Below are 19,426 nucleotides of genomic sequence, written 5' to 3' on the forward strand. Positions count from 1 at the left end.
ATGTTAGCAGAGCCTAGAAGGAGCTGGAGCTATGGAGGAGAGAAGGCCAGATAGCAGCTGCGGCCACAGAGGAATGCAATCAGGCCTAGCATCTCAGTCTGGGGGCTGAAGTGGGAAGAGAACCAAGACCCCAATTTCTCCCTTCTTCTGCCAGCGCCTCCCACTGGCTGAGCTCAAAGTCAGCCATGGGATGCCTAAGCCCAGATGTTGTAGGCAATGGAGGTCAGCCTCCTAGACACAGAGAGCAGCAGAGGAATCTGGTAAGGAGAGGGGAGTTGGGTGGGCAAGTAGAGAATAATGAGAAGGATTTATTTATTTACTCATTCATTCATTCATTCATTCATTCATTCATTCATGTATTTGGAGATGGGGTCTCTGTGGCTCTGTCTTCTAGGCTGGAGTGCAGTGTCATGAACTTCTGGCCTCAAGCCATCCTCCCGCCTCAGCCTCTTGAACAGCTGGGACTACAGGTGCGAACTATTGTGCCAGGAAGGATTCGTGAAGTATGCCATCCTCGAAATTATAATAATCATTATTTAGGCTCTTTTATACATAAAAGATTTGTACCATAATATTTCTTAGTTTAGTCATTAGAGTTTGGGAAATCACTTTTTTCCTTTCTCTTCTTTAGCCAGAAATTGTAGTTGCAACATCAATAACATAAATAGACAAACAGAAAAAATATTAAACACATACATAGCTCATTATTGTTAAGTTTTAATGGTGTGGTCACATTATTGATTGTAAAGTACCAAACACATCCCATAGTCTCTGTCATCTGGAGGTGTCCAACTGGATTTTAGTTGTCATGGAAGTCTGAGGCCTGGACATCACTCTTCAATAATGTTGTAACTCACCCAAAAGTTAGATGTGGTTAAAATTCCATGCTGAATATGTTATAATAAATATGAAGACATTGGATCTTCATTGAAAGCATCTAAAAGAAAGCTTCTCCATAGAGACACAAATCATAAGGGTAAATATATTATGGAAATACTAACAACTAATGTGAATTATCATACTTAGAAGTTGGAGAGGGAGGTTAGGGAATATTGCCATTTCCATGAAGATGAGATCTAAAATATCTGAGTTTTTCGTATGTATGTTCAGAGGGAATTAAAGTGGCAAGAAATGGAAAGCTACTTCTGGGATTTCTGGGGAGATGTGATTGACAGGGAAATCCTAGTGATCCAGCCAAAATACTTCACCCCTGAAGGGAAAAGAATGCTCATGAAATCGGCTGAGTAGGTAGAAATATAGAAAGGGAAAATGTATAGTCAACAACCAAATAGTTATGGAATATTTTGCTTAAATTGTGTAGTAGGGCTGGACCCAGTGGCTTATGCCTGTAATCCCAGCACTTTGGTAGGCCAAGACAGGATGATCACTTAAGGCCAGAATTTGAATACCAGCTGGGGCAACATAGTCAGACCCCATCTCTACAAAAAATTAAAAAAAAAAAATTAGCTTGGCATGGTGGCTTATGCCTGTAATTCTAGCTACTTGGGAGGCTAAGGCAGGAGGATCACTTGAGCCCAGGAGTTTGAGGTTGCGGTGAGCTATGATGACACCACTGCACTCTAGCCTGGGTGACAGAGTGAGATCTTGTCTTAAAAAATAATAATTGTATAGTAGGAGAATATCAGGAATGACAGACTTTATATTACCAAATGAAGACTATAAAATATTTGCTCTTTTCTGTGAAGATAGTGTGATAGTTTTATGTATCAACATGACTAGGCCACAGGATGCCCAGATATCTGATTGAGCACTATTTCTGGGTGTGTCTGTAGGTGTTTTCTGGAAGAGATTAACCTTTGAGTTGGTGGACTGGGTAAAGCAGATGGTCCTCCCCAGTATGGGTGGGCCTCACCGAATCCACTGAGGGCCTGAATAGAACAAAAAGGTGGAGGAAGGTTAAATTAACTGTCTCCTGGACTGCTTGAGCTAGGATAGTGACCTTCTCCTGCCCTTGATACTCCTGGTTTTCAGATCTTCAGACCATGGGCCTCCTAGGGCTCCAGCTTCCTGAATCTAGACCTAATCCTATATTTTTCAACTATGTAAACTAATAAATAGTCATTTGAGTCCAAAAGAATTCTGTCTTATTACACTAAGGTGCTAGGAAATATAGTTTGAGGAATGTTGATATAATCATTGTGCTGTTTACAGTTGAGCATTGACATAAACTTTGAATCTTTAATTATGTTCAATTATGCCCTGGGTCTTGGAATCTCTTACTATCTATTAGATTACTAGGCTTCAACTTAACTATCTTATGATTTTGCTAATGAATTAATCAGTTAACTGATATATTATTAAAATCATAAATATATTGATGAATTTATGGTAAATAAGAGAGACATGTGCAATTGGAAAGACATGTTAAACAAATAATTATAATAACACAAGCATATATTCTGCTTACAATAGCTCCCTGGTCACTTTCTCCCTGGGTTGCTGTCACTCTGGGATTAGGTTTAATCATTGTCTTTGCCTCGGAGCCTTCTCTGACTCCCCAAAATAGGTTTAGGCCTCACTATTATTGTAAGGTTCTCATTGTACTTTATCTTCAAAGTTCTTATCTTAGTTTTGTTAATTATTTGTGTGATGATTTGTTCAATATTTTTTTCCCACGAAAGTGTAAGTCCTAATGCTCTATCTTCATCCCCAAGTTCTACAACCCAGCTTGGTGCTTGTATACAGTGGGGTCTCACTCAGGTATCTGTACAGTGAGTGAAGAAATGCATGAGTAGTGTGTGGTAGGAGAAGTTAGGGGTGTCAAGGGAACATAAAACAGAGAGAGCCACCCTGGGTTAGGGGAGCAGAGAAAGACTTCTGCAGAAGTGACATTTGAGCTGAGAGAGGAACGACAAGCAGGAGACTTATCCAGGTGTGGGAGACGGAAGTGCACTCCAACTAAGGGTAGCATTTGAAGGTGACATAGAAAAGGAGTCTTGAGCCAGCTTGTGAAGGATCATCTGAAGTTTTTATTCTCCAGAGTTTAGACTTTATAACAACAGCAATTAGAAACTATTAAAAGATTGAGAGTATGGAAATGATATACATATTTGCTTTATAAAAAAAAATCCTGATCAGTGTGTACAGAACCTTTCAGGGGCAAGCAAGACAAAGAAGTGAATCAGTTAGCAGATGGGATTAATTCAGGCGAGAAACTGTGGCTTGGACTTGGAGAGTGGCAGAGGCTTTGAAGATTCCTTCAGTCAAGTATATACTTTGCACCTATGGTACCAGGCAACATTCTAAGAAATAGTGAAGTTATAGGGGTGAATAATATAGAAAAAGTCCTTGAACATATGGGGTTTACCTACTAACTTGGGAGTGGACTGTGACAAATGAATAAATAGATAAATTGGCAAGAAAGATACATTACTTTTGAAGGAGCAGCAGGTGGACCATCAGTGGGGTTTCCAGTACAGTGGGATGGCATCATTAGACTCCTAGTAGAAAACAGCTGCCAAGCAATAGGAACGTCATATAAAGAGCTGTGTAGGAATGTAACATATGGCCCCTATACCTGGGTCGAGCATACATGAGCATGATTCCGAGATTTGAGGGACCTTTTTATAACCTCAGGATCAAGATGTCAAGGAATAAAAACCATATATAAAATATTGTTGTACAAAGAATTCATTAAAAAGAATGGAAGAGACTACTGTAAAGTCACTGTGGGTTTAGCTGTTATAACACATTTGAAAAATGTTTGATCCTAATAAAGATTTATAAGAAGAAAAAAATGAGAAAGAAGAAGGAAGAGGAGGAGGGGGAGGAAGAGGAGGAGTGGGAGGAAAAAACAAGCCTACTTCCCAAAGTTAATGAACAAACAAAAGAAGGAAGAGGCCAAGGACTACCTAGAGTAGAACGGGGGTCTGCAATCTTTTTTTTTTTTGAGACAGTCTCACTTTGTTGCCTGTTGCCCAGGCTAGAGTGAGTGCCGTGGCGTCAGCTTGGCTCACAGCAACCTCAATCTCCGGGGTTCAGGCGATCCTACTGCCTCAGCCTCCCGAGTAGCTGGGACTACAGGCATGCACCACCATGCCCGGCTAATTTTTTGTATATATATTTTTAGTTGGTCAATTAATTTATTTCTATTTTTGGTAGAGACGGGGTCTCGCTCAGGCTGGTTTCGAACTCCTGACCTTGAGCAATCTGCCCGCCTTGGCCTCCCAAAGTGCTAGGATTATAGGCGTGAGCCACCACGCCGGGCCTGCAACCTTTTTGATACCAGGGACCAATTTCATGGAAGACAATTTTCCCACAGATGGGAAGGGGAGATGGTTTCAGGATGAATCAAGCACATCACAGTTATTGTGCACTTTATTTCTATTATTGTTACATTATAAGATATGATGAAAGAATTATACAACTTACCATAATGCAGAATCTAATGCCGCTGCTGATCTGACAGGAGGCGGAGCTCAGGCGGTGATGCCAGTGATGGGGAGTGGCTATAAATACAGATGAAGCTTCACTGGCTGGCCTGCTGCTCACCTCCTGCTCCTAACAGGCCACAGACCAGTATGGTCTGCCTCCCAGGGGTTGGGGACTGCAGGAATAGAAGATTAAAGTTACTTGTTTCTATGTTACAATTTTTTTTTTTTTTTTTTTTTTTTTTGAGGCTGGTCAAGTGGAGAAGTGGGAGTGGAGAAGGAACAAAGGAATCTGTAACTGGTTGTCATCAATTAGTTGTAAACACCACTGCACTCGGGCCAACCTATGTTAGAATTTGAAGATTGTTTTTTCTCTTTTTCCCTGTCAAACTAGATATTCATACATATACAAATGCTAAAATCATTTCTACATGTGAGCAAATCATTTCCTTTGTATGGGTGCTGTTTGTAATCCAACCTAGTCACTCTTCTTCAACATGTACTGAGGTCTAAGTGTTCAATCTAGAACACAGGGTTTAATAACTGAGAGATGTGTCATTTGTGAGAAGTCTAGCCTATAGAAGGGCTCATTCGAGAATTAGGCAGAAAGAAAATACAAAACAAAAAAGTACAGTCATTCCTTGGTATTCGTGGAGAATTCCATGAATTGTGTTCCAGGACACCGCCAACCCCACTTCTTATAGATACCCAAATCCACGGATGCTCAAGTCCCTTATATAAAATGGCATAGTATTTGCATTTAACATACGCAATCCTCACGTATATTTTAAATCATCTCTAGATTATCTGTAATACCTAATACAATGTAAATGCGATATAAATAATTGTTGTAGTATATTGTTCAGGCAAGGACAGGGGAAAAAAGCCTAAACATGTTCAGTCCAGACACAACTATCTATTGTTTTTCCCCAAGTATTTTTGATCTGTGGTTGGCTGAATCCAAGGATGTGGAACCCGTGAATGTTGTGGGCTGAATGTATTAATAGAAAAGTGGAAACATCCTAAGATTTATGGGTGTTTTAATTGGCCAGCACCTCCCCTCTTTCCTTCTGAAAGATGTATCATAACTTGTGAGCAATGTTAATATTTTCGTTTTCTCACCAAGGGCCACAATTCCGAGTAGGGGATTTTAAAAAGCTCTGGAAAGGTTTCTTTAGCAATGAAGCTAACACTTACCTACACCATGAACTTTGTGTAACATCTCTCTTTCCTGTTTGGGGAGACCTCCTCGGTTGCCTGCTTCTGGCTGCATACCCCTTCACCCTCTTCTCTGCACTGTGTTATTTTTCATAAAGTCGGAGTGGGTGTCTATGTAGGCTCTCTGCTGCCACGTTCAAGTTCAAGACCTGCTTCACTCAAAGCCACTTTGAAGCTGCAGAAAGGGATCTGGGAAGGGGGTTCTGGAATTGTCTAAGTCTTTCAAAATTCTATGGGAAGCTATAATCGGAACCAAGACAGAGGCCAAACCCTCAAGATCCCTGAGGATGTTCCTTGCTGAATTTGGGGGGGGGGCGAGCGGTGCAGATAGAAGGCATCTTCTGAGATCATCAAATCGAACTTTCTAAATCCTAGGGAGGAAACTGAGGCTCAGGGACCTGAACTGCCGCATGCAACCCTTGCGCTTCACCAACAGGCTCATCGATCTTCCCTAGCCATCCCTTGGATCTCCAGCAAGGCAGCTGAGGATGGGAGAGTGGAGACTGGAACCACGGGGACAACCCACAGCCTCCCCCGCCGAAGGCCCTGATGGGGAGGAGGCCCTCCAATGACAGAGCCAGGGCGGGAGGGCGAAAGGAAGGAAGGGGACCCAGAGGTGGGAGTGGAAGAGGCAGCCTCGCCCGGGGCTGATTGGCTCCCAGGGCCGCCCTCTCCACGCGCTTTATAAGAGTTGGGGCTGCCGGGCGCCCTGCCCGCTCGCCCGCGCGCCCCAGCAGCCACCGCCGGGCTCCAAGTCGGCGCCCCACGTCGAGGCCCCGCCTGGCCCCGCGCCGGCCCCGCCGCAGCCCGTGGAGCTGGCAGCAGGCGGACGAGACGGGGAGGGAGCGCGAGGGAGGAGAGCGCCCGAGCTGCGGGCCGAGCGCCATGCGCCGCGCCAGCCGAGACTACACCAAGTACCTGCGCGGCTCCGACGACATGGGCGGTGGCGGCTCCGGAGCCCCGCACGAGGGCCCCCTGCACGCCCCGCCGCCCGCGCCGCCCGCGCCGCACCCGCCGCCCGCCGCCTCCCGCTCCATGTTCATGGCCCTCCTGGGGCTGGGGCTGGGCCAGGTCGTGTGCAGCGTCGCCCTGTTCCTGTACTTCAGAGCGCAGGTGAGTGGCCGCCTCCCCACCCATCTCGCGCCTCCCGCACCTGTAGGAAACCGAGTCTGGCCGCAGTGCTCGGCTCCTCAGATCTTTGCAGACTCTGGAGGGGAAAGTGACTCTAAGGGAGGAAACTTTGGGCTGGGGGACAGCCTGGCGGCGCTCGCCCCTTCTCGGCGCACGCACCCACCCCTGCCCTGCTGCGCGCTGGGGCTGCGCTCCCGGGGCCAGAGGATGGGTTAGATCTCCTCTGCCCGGGAACAGCATTGGCCTCTCGCCTCTGCTGGAAGGGACCGCACACTTTCTCCCCCCTGCCGTTTCTCCCTTGAAGTTCAAAACCAACTTATGCTCTTGTACGAAAAAAAATGAGCGCCGCCTGCACTTGGGCATAGACTCTTTCGTTCCCTTCCCGCCCACGACCTGGTGGATGCTGGTCTCCGGGCCTGGCTTCCTTGCAGGTGTGTTCTGGAGCACCACGCCGAGGGGGCGCGCAGAGCGGAAGGTCGCGGTGCGCACGGCCGGGATGCCCAGGTGACCCAATAGGCAGAATGACATAGCGCGACCAGAGGCGCCGGGTCTGGGGACAGGGGCTCTGCTACTGCTGCTTCTGCTTTGTCCCGTGGGGCTCCGCTCGCGCGGGCTGAAGGAACAGGGACTGCCCCACGTGCCTCCAGGGAGGTGGGCGGAGGACGGAAGCAAGGTGTGTCTGACGATGGCACAGCCTCACTACAGCCTAGCGAAAACCAACCTTTGGAAAAGATGAAGAGGTTTTGCACGACGGCTCGGAACTGCAGGGAGATAGTAGGAAGGAAGGGGTAAATTTGTAATATTATGCTTTCTGGTGGTTATGCTTTTGTGTTTTCTTGGAAATTGCAGTGCAGTTGGTTGGATTCATTCAAATATTCTTGTCTGGTGCTGTGAACGCTTTCTCAGAGGAAGTGGGGGGCTGACTGTGCATTTTTTTTTATGGGAAAAGAAAGTTGGGTTTGGATTTCATTCGTTTTCAGATTCAAAGGTGATTACTAAACCAAACTGGATGCATCAAAACATGGCATTGCTTGGATAGTATGGGTTTTTGGCAGTATGGGTTTTTGGCAGTATGGGTTTTTGCCATGTGCCAGAGTCTTGAACTCCATTACTTTTAATCACAGGCTTATTGTTAAGCACTCATTGTCCACTAGTTTGCATTTTATACAACTAGTATGATTATTGACTAGAAAGTAGAAATGCTATGAGCAATATTTTGTAAAATTTGCATTTAAAAATAGTCTTTACCCATTGAGAGAATTTCTTTTTCTAAAAAGACATCTTTTGAGTTGTTTGTTTACTTGCAAGATAGATTACACAAGCCTATATGAAAGTGACTAAATGTTTTTCTTTCATTAGAGTACGTTGCGGTAAAAAATGAATGGTTTATCCACTTTCTCATCCAGCATTTTGTGTTAATAACCCCATTTAATGTTTGTGCATTGAGTGTCTGCATTGTGCAGGGTACTATTAAATGCTATGGGATATGAATTAAGAATCATTTATTCAATACACAATGTCCACCTGCTTTGTGCATGGTGCCAAGTAATGGAAGGGCCTCCAACTAAAGACTGTTAAAATTCTGAGTGAAACCAGTGCAGCATTCAGAAAAGGGACCCAAGATGCACTAGTTCTCCACTTTTCATCTTCCCTAACACCTTATGGAGATGGCATTTTTGTTGTGGTAATAGTGAAGTGAGTGTTTGGCACTGAAGAACAGTAGGGAATGAAGGAGTTCTAGGAACCATAAACAGCTTAGCTTGTCAGGAGCCATGGAAATTGGTGGCATAGCTGCGTAGGAAAGTGTGGCCTGCTGGGTTCTTGTGACAGTTGTTAAGCTTTCCCACAGAAATTTTCAATGGTCAAGTGAGCTAAGAGGTCTGGCCTTCTGATGAGCACCTATCATGGTTCTGGTGATCACCTGTCGTCATTTAGCAATCTTGATGTCACGTGGATAATAGCGAAACACTCAAAACCTCTTTCCAAAGTAAACATATGCGTTAGTAAGCCTCACTGGAAAATTTTCATCTGGAGAATTTAATGTCATCATATTTTGGGTACAGTTTTCCTGAATACCATGACAATTGGGTTTTCCTAAGACTTAGGCAAGATATTGGAGCCATTATTTTGAACGCAATTTTGTACTGCATTTTTAAAAGGCCATCTTCTTCAGTAAACAAATAATATTAGGAGCAATGTGTTCCTATGGCTACACAGCTAGATCTGGTTGCATTTTACTAGATATTGTATTCTTTGTTACCTAAAGGATCCCTAATCATTTAGAGATACATTGTAAAATCATTACAAATAAAATACTACCATGTCTGGAGTTTGCTTCAAAATAATTGGTGGCGAGGGCAGGGTGTAGGGAAGTAGTTGCTTGTAGGTGAAACAAGATTTGCCAAACATTGATAATAGTTAAAGCTGGTGTGGGAATTCATTCTGCAATTCTTTCTACTTTTATATGTGTTAGAGGCCTTCTTTCAAAGATCTAGCTAAGAGAATAGACTCAATTTGACCTGCCACTGATTTAACATTTTCACTTATGTCAGCTCCTTTGGATTAGAACTTGGTACCAAATAAGAAGTGGTAGTTGTTTGATTTCCACTAAAGTTGTGGATCAACTACTTGGGGTTTCTGAATGCACTTGAATGAGAATGAAATAATGTAGTATTAGGTAACGTGTTTGTAGTTTATAGTAAAAAAAATTAATAAAAGAAGCCAGTTTTATTGTTTTTGTTTAAGAGGTGTTGGAGAAGGTATGTAAATGCTCAAGAAAAAGCAGTTTAATTCATTTTAAATGCATTTAGAAGAATGCCTAGAATAGTATAAAAATTATAGTGACTCTTTAAAAAATTCCCTTTTCAACTCATGTTTGAACAGTTAAAAATGAATCAGCCTCCTGAATGTTTGCAGATTGCCTGTGCCTAGATTTTTTTTTTTAAATATACGTACTAGATCCAGTGTAGATTGGCTTTTTCTCCACCATCCTGCCAAAGAGAAAATAGCATGTGGCTTGTGCTATATATTTACCACATAGTATTCATGCTTCGGTTTACAAAGAAAAAAGAAACCCTTTCAAAAAGTTGTTTGTAAAATTTGTGTGTTTTTTTTACCATTGGTATAACCACATTCAAAGTTTAGAGTTTAGCTGTAAGATAAGCTTTTCAGAAAACTCAAGATCTCTTGCTCTTTTAAGTTCTTCCCTTAATTCCCCAATATGCACCAACCAACCAACCTCCCTGGCTGTCACCCACGACAATAGTCACTACTGAAAATCAGATGTCGAGGTGTGCAGGCTGCCTGTTTGAAAAAGCAGATAACGAAGTAGCACAAATGTCAAACATCCTGCCTCATTTAACCCTACAAATGATTAGGTTTCAAGAAAGTTTAAGAAAAAAAAAAAAAGACTGAGTTTATCTCATAGGCACTATCTCATCTGATAAATGTGCATTTAAAATCAGATATTCAAGAATTTATTTAATGTTTTCAAACATGTCTAGGTACAGGGAATCCATTTAACAATTCAGTTTATTGTGATTTTTTTGTGAATTTCTGTGTTCCTCAGTTGAATGTACATGCCATGAAGGTATAGCCTGCTTTGTCCACTACTTTACTTGTAGCATCTAGTCCAGAGCCTGGCATGTTTAACTTACTGGAAAGGCTTTTCAAATGATTTGCAGCACTACAAATATGTCCATTTCTAATTTTTAATATGTAAATTATCAAAATAGTAGCTAAAATAGTGTCACATTTCAGTCATTCAAAGCCTCCAACCAGACTGCTGTTTACCAGGAGTAGGTTGTTGGGGGAGGAGATAGAATTGTTCAGTCACTTGATGAGCATTTGTTGAGTGTCTAGCACCAATCTGGCTCCCAGCCCTGCAGTTTCTTCAGCAAACAGGCCATAGCCGTAGAGGTCCTCATTTTCCTGTGTGTGTGGTTGACCTTGTACCTTCAAACCTCTGTTCCTTCCTTTTCTCCTGGTCTCCATTTTCAGGAAATGAGACCTGCAAGAATGAGAAAGATATTTGATTATAGGTTAAAAATAAATTTCTTTTTTTTTTTTTGAGACAGAGTCTCTGTTGCTCAGGCTAGGGTGCCATGGCATCAGCCTAGCTCACAGCAACCTCAAATTCCTGGGCTCAAGGGATCCTCCTGCCTCAGCCTCCTGAGTAGCTGGGACTACAGGCATGAGCCATCACACCTGGCTAATTTTTTGTTTCTATTTTTAGTTCCCAGGCTAATTTTTTCTATTTTTTTAGTAGAGATGGGGGTCTCGCTCTTACTCAGGCTGGACTCGAACTCCTGACCTGGAGTGATCCTCCCACCTTGGCCTCCCAGAGTGCTAAGATTACAGGCATGAGCCACTGCGACAGGCCCAAAATAAATTTTTAATGTGTGATCCTTAAGTAAAGAAAATTAATGAGTATATTAAAACTAATTATGCCATGCATTCTTTATTTCTTCTGGGAAAAACAATTGATGAGGTTTTATGCATACTTTAGCTTTTGCCTTCCAAAACTGTGGCTCTCAACTGCACATTTGCATTTGAAGTGCTTGGGAAGGTGTCTACAAGTGGACCCTACCTTAGGGATGTTGATGAAACTAGCTGGTGGGGGGTGAGAGGGTCTAGAGTGGGGTGGGCATGGGACCTGGACATGGGCATTTTTAAGAGAAAAGGGATAAAATCTTTGCATTGAAGTTATTTGCATCAAATCATTAACCACTATTAACTGTCGCAGTAGTTTCTACTAATTGGTGTTACTTGCAAAAAAAATTTAAAATTGGTGTCCAGGGAAATTTGGAATAATTTTAATAGCAGAAAATCTCTATTTGTATAGTTGACACTTTAAAGCAGTAATTCTCAAACTTTAATGTCTATAAGAACCACCTGGGATCTGGTTAAAATGCAGATTGCTAGGCCGAGATTATACATTTCTAACAAGCTCCCAGAGAGCCCACGATGCGCTGGTTAGACGACTACACTTTGAGTACCAGGAATATGGGGGACTGCTGCTTTCGTTAAAAGGCTCTTAGCTTGTCCTTGGAACTCAAGCTTAACCAATGTTAGGGTCCCCAGGCATTTCCCCACTCAGGCCACATTGTTCCTTTAGCTCAGCAGTTTTCTGGTGGTGAGCCAACTGAGGCCTCTGCATTTTCTTTTTCCTGAGGTCTGAACGCAGTGACCCTTCCTATCAGTTGCCGAGGCTTTTCTGGTCTTGTGGGAAACTTATTGGCGTAAGTGAGGCTTTAAAAAAAAATACTGAGTGATTGAAAGTTTTCCTTAGATAAAAACTCACACATTCTGACTTGTACTGGTTATTCTAAAGAAAATATGAAATGCAACTACGGATTGCAAGTAGTTTCGCTTCATGGTGGTACCTCTCCCATGATTATTGATAAATTCTTACATTTGCCAGACTAGAATATAAAATTTGTATCAGTGGCTGCACATTGGTTAAAAGGCTATCATTTCATTTTTGAGAATTTCAGATGTAGATAGGCTACTTTCCAGTTTATTTCTGATGGTTGGTTAATGAACTGGCACATCTTTCTGATTATTTTTTAAAAGATAATTAGACCAAGGACAGAGAGACTTGGTATTATTTTGGATTGAATTTTGGTTCTTGTAAACTTACGTAGTTTTCCTTCCCCCCCCCATCTAGTTTGTACCTACTAATAAGCAAATGAACGTGAAGTACCTTGAATATTTGAAAAAAAGAGGATGAGTTAAACTATTATTATTAAAACAATTGATAGCTAATTACCACTACCCTTTATTTGGCATCCAAAACCACTACAAAGGCTTGTCAAAGCCCTGGGAGGAGCAGGCAGACAGTTTAAATAGTAGTGCTTAGAGAAATGCTTATGCTGGACACGTGTTCTAACCAGGCAATCAGCTAATACCTTGATGGGGACATTTTAGGTGGGACAATACCTTACATCACAAGAATCTTAACATCCCCAGTACATATCTGTAGGACTTGCCCATGCAGCCTGCCCATCTCAATTTGTCACCTAGTATCACCTGCACACATTCCCAAACACTCCTGAATAGATGTACCACTCTAGGTTGCGAAACACTGATGAGAGGTTCAACAAAAAGAGAAATCATGCTTCTGGCTTCAGGTTTTGTTTGGAGCTAAGAAATGAATTTCTCTCTCCCTTCTTTAGCTGATTAGAATATACATTGATTAGGGAAAAAGGCCAGGCAAATGTTGTGGTTAAAAATGATGCTAATTTCGCCTGATTTATGTAGGCTTCATGATTTGAATATCCTAGTAGGTTTAGTAATCCCATCTAGTATGTTGCAAATGACTTAAATACAAAACACTTTCCCTGCAGTGACCACAGGTGACTTCCCTGATGTCCCTCCCCTCTGTGAGGACTTTTATGTTGTCAGACAATTTGAATTTCCCCCATGCATCACATGTGTATACTTTCATTGTTAACCCACTACTGAACTGATTGTGCCTTGTGCTGTGGGTGATAGTCAGCTATTTATCAAAATGAATTAGAAGAAAGTACCTAATGGGTACAATGTCCATTGTTTGGGTGATGAATACCATAAAAGCCCTGACTTCAGCACTACATAATCTATGCATGTTAATTGCACTTATACCCCATAGAAAGGGAAAAAAATGTCAATGTTTCCACCAATCCAAGGGTAATTGTATTACTTATTAATCATCAGGGACATAAAAACTTGAGTGAATGAATTATTTGTTCTTAAGTCATATTTTTTAAAATAGCAGAATCACCAATGATAACTACTCCAACATCTGTACTTTTCTTCCTCTCTCAGATGGATCCTAATAGAATATCAGAAGATGGCACTCACTGCATTTATAGAATTTTGAGACTCCATGAAAACGCAGATTTGCAAGACACAACTCTGGAGAGTCAAGACACAAAATTAATACCTGAGTCGTGTAGGAGAATTAAACAGGCCTTTCAAGGAGCTGTGCAAAAGGTAAGTCCACACTGAGGTTGAGAAGTCAAGGGCCCTTGCTGACTCTGCCAATACTGAAAATTAAAACTGGTTAAGTGCTGTTGACTCCATTCTTTTTATTTTAATAATTTGTAAGAGAGCTAAAGGGAATGTTTTAAAGACATTAGTGGGGCTGGGAGCAGGGGCTCACGCCTATAATCCTAGCACTCTGGGAGGCCGAGGCGGGGGGGATAGCTTGAGGTCAGGAGTTCGAAACCAGCCTGAGCAAGAGCAAGACCCGTCTCTACTATAAATAAAAAGAATTAATTGGCCAACTAATATATATAGAAAAAATCAGCCGAGCATGGTGGCACATGCCTCTAGTCCCAGCTACTTGGGAGGCTGAGGCAGAAGGATCGCTTGAGCCCAAGAGTTTGAGGTTGCTATGAGCTAGGCTGATGCCACGGCACTCACTCTAGCCTGGGTGACAAAGTGAGACTCTGTCTCAAAAAATAAAAAAAAAAAGAGATTAGTGGAATTCTTTTAAAGGTGGTAGTGGTCTATTACAGGGACCTGAGACATTCATGCAAATATTCTTTTCTTCCTTTTCTTCTTTCTTTTTAAGAGGATGGATTTAAATTAGCACTTGAAAGGGGGACAAAGGTGGCTTGTGGATAGTCTCTGGGTTGGTTTGCTAGTTTGAATCCCCTGAAAACCTTCCCCTCCATTCATAGCACTTTCTGGGAGCTCTTTCCTTTACATTTGGTTTTGTAATGGTGGAATCTCCTATTCCACATCTGTTGAGCCAGGAATCTGTTGAGAAGCAATTGTAACTGTTCCTTTGTTGTCATTTGTGGTGAGCAGGTGAATAAGCAGAGCAGAAAGTGATATTGTGGGTGAGATGGAAATTCTGTGTCTGCTTTCTCATTTTCTGGGGGAGCTGGGTGACAAGAGAGGACGTGTAGAGGCAGAGTATACCAACAACTCCTTTTATGCTGACAACTCCAGTCGAAAAACACTGTAATAACTGCCTGTTTTACTTTCCTGGACAAAGCCAACTGATAATTGTGCAGCCTTGGAATTATTTTACTTACTGACTTCACCAAAAACTGGATAGACTCCAAACAGTGACTCCAGTTCAAAACACCTGTGTGCAGAGCATACCTGTATGCACATGGCATGTATTCATGCACACACCATACATCCCAACCTCTATTTGATCATTCCAGAGCCAGTTCATTCTGAAGTTCTCAAAACCCTTAAATCTAAATTAAATTTAGTTTAATTTTTTAAAATCCACATATAGTGATAGCATTTTTTAAAAAAGAGGATGTGTCAGAGATGAATATAGGGTTGTTTTGTATAACCAACTAATAAAGATAAATGCCTATAACATCCTTAATGTTGAGATTTGCTGTATTTTATCAAATCTAAGATACCACCAATTTTTAGCCTAGTTTATTGTTTCATGTATCACTAAGAAAAAAAAGTTGACTAGAAAATTAACTATGATTATCATAGCTATCATAGCTATCTGAGTAGCATCTTAATTTCAGAAATACTAAAATGTAAAAAACTGTGCATCATCGAATCAATGAAGTACATATTATTCTAACATCTATAAGAAAGCACATTGCTTATGAAAATTATTTTCTCATTATATTAGTATATAGGTGCTTAGCTTTATGCAGTAGGTGCATATTTTAAATTGTGGGTTTAAATTCACTGGTATTTTTTCTTATATTATAATTTTCCATCTATAACAACAGCAATTCTGCTACTCTATTCATTTTCATTATTCTGTTTCATATTTCATTTTCATTACTCTGCTTTTCACCCTGTTTGTGAAGCTTGTCTCTCAAATGCTAATTAATCTGTCTATAAACAACAATTTACATATACTAGAGGTAATCTACTAATTCAAAACTGAATCCCTTGTTAAGGTAATTCTGGTTAGGCAAATGATTGTGTCCTAATTTTCTGTTTAGATTGGCCCATATTGTGTCTCTTTATTTTAATTTCACTGGTGTCCTGATTCTTAAAGATTATTCTTTGAGGTTCTTGTGGAACAATAAGCATTCAATATTAGCTAAGATTGTTTTGAAAATAAATAATATTAAGAACAGATACCATTAATATTGATTTATGAGCATGCAAGAATGGTTCAATCCCAACAGATCCAAGGACAAAAACATATTACCATTGCATAGATCCTGAAAGTGACTGACAGAATTTTGTATCTATTTCTCTTGTTTAAAATCCATCAGAAAACAGAACCAGATGGATTCTTGATGCTATTAAAAATATCTCAAACTAAAAGTTAGCTGCTGATGGAAAAGGTTTCTTGAAGTCAGGAACAAAACAAAGATCCCTACTGAACCCACACTATTTATTGTTGTTCTGAAGATGCTAGCCAATGTGATTACACAACAGAATGACATAAGAAAATACCTACAGAGAAAAGGAGGTGGAATTTGCATGTGATATGACTGTACACTTAGGAAAATTCAAAAGAAAAAGTGAAAGGCTGTAGGCAAAATAAAATAAATCAATTCATAAAAATTAATAAGTAATAATCACTAGCTGTCCACATTTCAAACAACAATTAGAAAACATGAATGAAAGATTCCACTCTCAGTTTTCATTATTGTAAGATTCTTTTGGAGACAGAGTGCCTCATTCCACATGAGTAATACTAATGATGAGAAATTCAGTATCTGGCAAGCCGGAAGGAGAAAGGTTTGTGGGCAGGCAAGAGTAATTAACTACTTTTAATAAATGCAAGTAGTCTTAATTATACTGATAGATTTTTACAACTCACAGGATGAGTGGAACTTTATTTCATAAATTTCACATTTGCTTTTGTTGTACTATAGGATCTTAACCTTTTTGCATGGGTAATATTACATATAAGTAATTCTTTTTTTAAGAATAAGGAGCTGTAATAATATACCAATGTGTTTTTGGAGGTAAAAGATGCCCTTTCTTCCCCCTAGACAAGATATTTAGGAAGGAGACGAGCCTTAGACTTACCTTATCATTAGAATCAACCAGTGTCCACCAAGTGCGCATACTGTGCCGGGCACATTGCCATATATCTTCTCCTATATCCAAGGATTTATGCTTTTCTTACCCTAGTCAAATAAGGATTTGCCAAATGTGTTATCCTTTGATGAGGATTACTGGTTAATGTGACATTCTACACATCTGGCCAAAATGATCAGATTTCTCATTTCTCTTGCCAATGCTGAAAATAGGGTAGACACACTAGGCATTCATAAGTAGGTCTGTGTCTTAGTTCTAGTTCTAACATAGATATTGAATTAACCCGTAAAACAAAATTACATGTGTGGTTGCAATCATTATTGAGAGATCAACCCATCCAGTGGTAACAGATACCAGACATAAGCACAATATCACATTATATGTGTGCAAAAAGTGGTGTTTACCCAGCCCGTCTTTGGTCAGACATGTAATGCTGTTTTTTTCCTCCTTTTTTGTTTGTGGCTGGGTTTGCTTGGCTTTTTCCCCCGCCTTTAGCAAAGAACTCTGAAAGCCTCTCAGTGATCCAACTTTACCAACCACAATTTATAAAGTCTATCATAACAGTCTATGACAATAAAGAAAACACTAGCACAAATATGGTGTCTGATTTATAAAGTGATTCTTATTTCCAGTTTTGGCAGCCTCCCTGGCTTCTGCCAGCCAGGAGGGTAGAGAGGGAGTAGTGAGCTCAGGCCCTAATGAGAACTGCCCCACCTGGCGGGGAGGACACTTAGCCCTCCGACCTCCTGAGAAGTCTCAGTGTCTCAGCGGAAAACCATCTGTTTACACACTAACTATACCTTCTGAGTACTCAAGCTGTAACTCCATTTGACTTTAGAGTGCCAGGTTGTTGATTTCACATTGCATACCTGTTTGTAAAATCTCCTGAAATTTACTTACAATAGTGTTTGAAAGAATGATATGCAGGAGAGAGATCAATATACAAATTACACAAATCAGTTTGTTCTCCAAAATGGGATGTTCAGTGTTTTCAAGATGATCCCCTAGGACATAGGAAGGAAGCATGGGAACTTATCTGCGTATTTATTTTTTAATATTAGCTTTTAAAAGCTGTGTTTCAGTAAATATTTTGCACTGTACATAACCTACAGGAGTGGTTTTATTTAAATAGTAAATAAATATGTACTTTTGAGAGCATTAAAATTGTGTCCCTAATAGAGGTGCACAGTCAAAAATATTAAGAGGTCATGGAATGAAGCTACCAAGTCCATCGGGAAAAAGACTATAGCTATTTTGTGCACATTTGAATATGTCACACCTAATTTCATTTCTGCAAATTGCAGAAATTGATGAATGAAAGAACAAATAAATTATTGATGATTGAACTCTGTAAACTAATATTTTTGAATAAAAATGGGACATTAACCAACTCACTCATAAAGCCATTCAGAACTTTATAAACCTGGCTGTCATTGATCCGATGTCTTACCAGTGCCACAATTGATAATTATGAACATTATAACCTGAGGCAATAATGCTTCAATGCGTTAATAATGATACAGTAATAATACAGGTTAATTTTTTGGTAGAAGTTGTCTCTAGCTGAACTTCCCACTTTGGTCACATTTCCTTCAGGTTTCTTTGCCTTTCCATAGCCTGTTAACTGTGTAGAGGCTGGCTTATAAAGTGAGCTAAAAACATGATTCTGGCTCTTTCTAGAAGTTCAATTTTATAAAACTCTCTAATTTCACTCTAGAATATGAAAAGTCAATGATGATACTGTCATGACTACCAATAAGTTATATTTTTGACATATCCTTGACAAACCATTTTTGGAGGGCAAGCCTTTGAGCATCTAAAGCAGTGGTCCCCAACCTTTTTGGCACCAGAGACTAGTTTCATGGAAGACAGTTTTTCCAAGAGAGGGGAGGCAGAGCTCAGGGTTTAGGCTGTGATGCGCCAACTGGATCCTAATAGGTAGTGGGCTGTAGCCCAGGGTTGGGGACCGAAGCTCTAAAGACTTACTGGAACATGGGGAGAAAGACTAGAGAGCTATAATTATCAAACAATTCATTCATACCTAAAATTTTTTTTTTATTCCTTAAGGATCAGTACATACTTGGCTTCATTTCCTTCAGAATTCATAATGTAAATTGCACAATATCTCCGATATTAAGGACAGTGTGCCCAAATATTTGCAATGCTTTCATCCTCAGTGCAATTTGCAATGCTTTCATCCTCACTGTTGGTATAGTCTGAGCTGGGTAACTCATAAATGCATTGAACTATACAAGAAGATTTTTCTCTTGTAAATCCAGAGGTGAGCTGCCTAGGGCTGGTAGGGGCACCCCTGCATCCTCAACGTGTACCTTTCATCTCTGTCTCCAAGTTGGCTTCTCTATTGTTGTCATCTCTAGATGGGTGGAGGGTAAAGGAAAAGGTGAAGGCCATACCTGGGAGTTGAGATGTCACTTCCAATAGCATCATATTGGCTGGAAGTTACTCATAAGATCACATCTTGCTGTCAGGCAGGCTGGACAGTGTAGTCTGCAGCTGAGAGGCCATTTACCCACAAAGCTCAAGGAAGGAGGTGGCTTATAGTTAATAGGGGAAAAGGAGAGGATGGATATTAGGGGACAATGAGCAGTCCCTGGTATTCGCTAAACCCTATTTAGGTAGGAAAGTGGACTCACTATATTAGCAAGGGTTAACTCTGAGAATATGCAAGCCTATAAAAAGATCTTAAT

General features: G+C 40.8%; 1 protein-coding gene across 1 annotated transcript in view; it reads left to right on the plus strand.

Annotated features, from left to right (window-relative positions):
• The first annotated feature begins 6,320 nt into the window (after positions 1–6,320).
• TNFSF11 (TNF superfamily member 11) overlaps positions 6,321–19,426 on the plus strand; it is a 32,791-nt gene continuing 19,685 nt past the window's right edge. The window contains exons 1-2 of the mRNA XM_012761007.3: positions 6,321–6,722; positions 13,548–13,715. Coding sequence (XP_012616461.1) covers positions 6,495–6,722; positions 13,548–13,715 — 396 coding nt within the window. The 5' untranslated portion in view covers positions 6,321–6,494. The remainder of the gene's footprint in view (positions 6,723–13,547; positions 13,716–19,426) is intronic.

This window comes from Microcebus murinus, chromosome 13 (genome assembly GCF_040939455.1).
Source record: "Microcebus murinus isolate Inina chromosome 13, M.murinus_Inina_mat1.0, whole genome shotgun sequence".
Taxonomy (NCBI): Eukaryota; Metazoa; Chordata; class Mammalia; order Primates; family Cheirogaleidae; genus Microcebus; species Microcebus murinus.